We start from the raw sequence: 5,000 nt of genomic DNA, 5'->3' as shown, positions 1-5,000 counted from the left end.
CGAGCAGTAAATTACAACAGGGATCTTGCAAATATTATTGCACCAAAAGGAAATGGAATACAAATCTTGCAGTTAGCATACTTCCCTTCTGTAAACAAGTTGTTGTTTTCCTGCCGCTCCGCTTGCCTCTGAATTTCTCATTTACATTGGTTTCCTTTACTTGTTTATAAATCCTAGCCCTCTCTCGTGCCAGCTGGGTGACGTTCTTCGCTACAATTTTTCCTCCTGTCTTCTGCTGTTACCTGTTGGCATACATGTAATATCTATTGTCTTTCGTTTTCCTCAAGATTAAACCTATAGAACCAACACAAATCGTTTGGGTAAAGTGGCTTTGATTGATCATAAAATCCCCTTAGAAAACCGATAACAATCAATATGATTTCCTACCAGAAAAATGCAGGTTGCCAAGTGCAACACTGCCATGCGATTTCCCGCCAAGGAAAATTGCCTGAACACTCCCCTCCCCGTGAGGCTGAGAGGTTTTCTCTGGGTTCTCCAGGTACTTTGGGTACTCCGGTTTCCCCTCTCCTCAAAAACCAACATTTGACTTGATTTGTGTTAATTGTTAATTTCAGTTTACAGTGTCCCCAATAAGCGCTCCTGTGCTAGAACGACAAGACACTTAAATAAAGTTCCTTTCCTTTCCTTTCCTTTCCTCCCCACCTCTACCCTGACAGTCTGTATGGGTGGGCTTTATACTTTGATGTCATAACCAAGATTTCTTGCATTGATAGATTCCCCATAAAATCTTGCCCATGGTACTTCGCTGGTGTTCTTTGCATGCCTGAGCTCCTCTACAAACTTTGTAATTTATAAGTATTTTATTGCCAATTAAGAGGTGTAAGTTCTTTTGAGCAATGGCTTGTCAGTTGTTAATCCATTGTCACTATTACATTGGAAAGTGCAAAAAGACAGTACATGTACACTGTATGTTTTTTCTGTTTCCCCTTTTCCAAGGATACTTATTAAATTATTGTTATTAATATGTAATGATTTTCACAGAAACTTCGCTAACAGGGTATAGAATGGATTCCCCATGACTGGAAGCATTGTATTGTAAAAGAAACCCCAAAGCATTGCAATGCATTTGATTGTGGAATTTTTTCACTGAAGGTAGGTAAAAGTTATTATAATTATTATTACTGAGGAAATTGTAACTCACAAGGGATCCAGTGAGGCCTTTTAGCCCAAATTACCAGTCATTATGCCGAAGTGTGCATTTTTTGTGTCTAAATTGCCACATGATTTTACTTGCTAATGTTGGTTGCCTAGAGTGGGAAAGAGTTAAGTTTACTTTTCAAGATAGATCTGAGGATAGTCAGTTTCCTTTGATTTTAGCAGAATATCATTTCCCTCAGTCTATATCAAGGGTGGAATAAATAAGGCGGTATTTTGCTACCATGAAATCACCGACAACACAAGTAGATTGACATATGTACTGCGTGTACAGCTGTACTTGGTAATTGCATTATACCCGGCGCAGTCAATCTAACGAAACCGAACCAAAAACCAATCGAACCTAATCGAACTCAATCTTTCGATTGGAGTTCAATTGGTTCGGCAATTGAACATAATCGAACTGGAACTTTTTTTGTGAGTTCGATTACCGAACCCAATTGAACTCAATCGACGTGATTGGTTTGATTTTGTTCGCCAGAAAAACAAAATGGTATACAAAATTGGTAAGCATTAACTCTTAGTAGAATTGGAAGGAATTCACTCTTTAACTGAGTTTTAACTAGAGGAGCAAGTGTGAGAGATATTAACACGTTTCAATGAACTAAAGCTGGCCATGGTCATCGTCAGTTACGTACCCTATATCTCAGAACCGGACCCCTATCTCCTCTTTTCTGCTTGTCAACAAATTTATCCCCGACACAGACGGCGAAACAGCACCACCAGTGGTACAAAAATGTAGCCCCTTACCACCGCTTCCAGATTAGTAAGTTTCACCTCGGCTCTGTCTGACATCTTGCCTGTTGTACTCGTGTTTGAAAGAAAAGCCAATGAATAACTTATTTGACTGCAACGCTTTGTTTCAGACCAGATGAGACTGGTTTGTGTTTCTGATACATGTAGTTGAGGTGTTCGATTGACTTCGATTATTTTTGATTGTTGAACTGTTTGATTACTGAAAGTTCGATTGTGTTCGATTGGCAATTTTTTTTTGTGAGTTCGATTAAGTTCGATTACCGAAACCAATCAAGCAATTGGGTTCGATTGGGTTAGATTACCGAACGTTCGATTGACTATGTCGGGATTATATAAAATTACTTGTCATGAAAGTTATTTAGATACAGTAAAGAATATTTTAAAGAAGCTTAACCAATTGGAGAATTTAGTGAGAATAATAGTTCTGAATTTTTTCTCTTGTGTAGTTTGTGGAGTATGTTATATCTGAAAAAGCTTTGTCTTTCAGTCAGGTAAGACATGCAGTAATAATGCTGTAATTTACTTATTCCAGACGATAAAAGTCGTTATTCCATTATTCCGTTGCACAAAATGGCTTTATTCCCTTATTCCAGCAAAATGTTTCTGTTATTCTTATGCCCTTATTCCCCCTGATGTGGGAACATTTTCCTAAGAACTGGGCAAGAAATACATGTCTGTGTTTTCCAAGAGAATCAACGCATTGACCCTATAGAGAGTGAAACTTAATAGATTTTACTCTGTCTAATGCCAATAGATTTTACTCGTCAATGGGGGGCATCCTAGAGTGTTAATAATTTAGCTATGAATGAGATTAATCATTGAATATGATGTTCTGGATTATTGGACATTTTAGTTGGAAAGTAGAGTTAAACTACTTGGAGCACTTTTACATCTGCTCATCAACCCAGCAAGAAACCATATGGTTCTCACCTAAGAGAACGGTGCATTTCAAGGACCATGATAAAGACTCTTTTATGTAATCAATACAATCTGCATACCTTGATGGACATATCTCTGTTTGTACAGAATACATGCCAGCAATGTTGCAAGTTTGTAATAATTTATATCATATAATGCACAGAAATCCAGCCACTGAATTGAGGACTGTTCTTTTAAAATGTGCATAGACGCAAACATAAAACATGTCTCTATTTACTTAGTATACATGCATATGTAATGCATGCCAAAACGACAGGTATATCAAATGACCTTAAAATTACTTATTAAGACCATGTGGTTCTTTTTTTGATGAGGATCGAGTATACAAATCTGACCATTTTGTGTTTAAACAAAAAAACAACATACACTACCTACATTATATATAGACTGAATTATTTCACCAAACTCAGTGTACACATAGTGATACCAGAATTATTTTCCAGAAAAGTATATGGAGAAACTCAAGTTTTCCAGTTTAATTTAAAACGTTGTGGGTGTACGTGGTATCATCAAAGCAGAGCACTCATTAGTCTTGAATTTTGCAAAGAGTGAGATGCTTGCTGAAAATCGCGCCCAAAACGCGGGTGTCCTGTGTTTCTTGTACCGAAGGCGCCAAAAAATTATAATTTGCACTTCTTGGGCAAATTGCTGGAAATGCACCGTAGAGTCCGCCATTTTGGTTTTTGCATGCTGCTTGCTAAGAGAGCCCACATTATTATGGTCAGCCTGAGTTAACATTTCGGCTTGTACTTCATGTATTAACAATTATTGAAAGTCCTGAAGAAACAAGAAAATAGGTCCGCAATGCGTACTTGGGGTCTTATGCCCACCATGCATCCATGCGTGATTGATTGAAAATTTGCCATAACAATGCAGCAGTGAAATGGGTTCCTTCAGTATGCTTCAAATTTCAGGACCTGTTCAGAATTTTACATCGATGACTTGCCGCTAATCTTTCTCTTATTGCCATTTGCACAGTTTAGACAACTTTTGGTGCACACTACAGCATCTCTATCAGCTATTTACTAGTAACAGAAGTACTACAATGGCTAAAAAACAAGCATGGCACTGTCATTTATTCATATGATCTTATAAATGATCAAGAGAATGCTGAAATTTTAACTAGAATTCTAACTAAAGATGAATCATCAGTAGATAAGGTGTTCAATGAACAAGTACCCTCAGAGCTTGGTGCAAATTCCCAAAATACTGGAAATCACAGTCCATCAGCAATAACAATGTATAAACAGCCAAGAGGAATATCTGATGACCAATAACGTCAATCAGTTAGATCATTAAATAATTAAATAAATAAAAATGCAAAGCTCTCAACAGGGTGCTTTCATGGACTAGAAACAAATGAAAACCTCAACAGCCTGAAGTCACAAAATGTTGAACCAGTTTATTTGTTTATATAACTAGAGGTGGTAGTGCTAGGAAAAGCCATTTGATTAAAACAATTTACCACACTGTAGAAAAAATCTATAGACAGGCTCCAATGAATCCTGAGAATCCAACAGTGTTACTAGCAGCATCTACTGGAGTAGCAGTAATAAACATTGATGGTACACACAGCATTCGCAATACCTAAAAATACAGGCGATGATGCGGGGGAAATACCAGGTCCTACAATATTTGATATCATTGATCCAGCAACCACTGTGTCCACTGACTCTAGTCAAGGAAATGAAGCAATCTTTGGTGTGAATGCTGGTAAGCAATGCGTAGCAATGTCACTTACTGCTATTATATACCATCAAATTGTGGACTAATTCTACTTTGAACAATATTTTGGTTATTGGAAATAATCTATACAGTGCTAAAAGATGTTTTGTGCAAACAAATGACTATTTGCTGTTAACTGATGTTCCAGACATGGTTTCAATATTTATTAAAGTGTATTCATTACTCATAGTGAGTCATTTCCTGGAAGTTTGTTCATGACATCAAACATTGGTCCATATATGTCTCTTAGAAATTCACTTCTAGAAGTATTTTCAAACTCGTAACAGAATTACAATAATTGTTGTTTGTTAACTACTGGCATTAATACACTACAGTAATGAATACACTTTAACAAATATTGAAACCATGTCTGGAACACCAGTTAACAGCAAATAGTCATTTGT

At 36.9% G+C, this 5,000-nt stretch overlaps 1 protein-coding gene across 13 annotated transcripts in view; it reads left to right on the top strand.

The window, feature by feature from the left end:
* LOC137987865 (plastin-3-like) overlaps positions 1-5,000 on the top strand; it is a 43,740-nt gene that overhangs the window by 11,494 nt on the left and 27,246 nt on the right. For 12 of the 13 annotated variants that reach the window (XM_068833955.1, XM_068833947.1, XM_068833948.1 and 9 more), the window contains 2 exons: positions 1,003-1,113; positions 2,379-2,423. Coding sequence is in view for 8 of the 13 variants with exons in the window: in XM_068833947.1 (XP_068690048.1) it covers positions 2,389-2,423 (35 nt within the window). In the remaining 5 variants the exon portion in view is untranslated. The remainder of the gene's footprint in view (positions 1-1,002; positions 1,114-2,378; positions 2,424-5,000) is intronic. The other variant, XM_068833952.1, reaches the window with a different exon arrangement.

Source organism: Montipora foliosa, unplaced genomic scaffold (genome assembly GCF_036669935.1).
Source record: "Montipora foliosa isolate CH-2021 unplaced genomic scaffold, ASM3666993v2 scaffold_393, whole genome shotgun sequence".
NCBI classification, from domain to species: Eukaryota; Metazoa; Cnidaria; class Anthozoa; order Scleractinia; family Acroporidae; genus Montipora; species Montipora foliosa.
The sequence above is the reverse complement of the archived record's forward strand: the minus strand, read 5'-3'. Positions and strand labels throughout refer to the sequence as shown.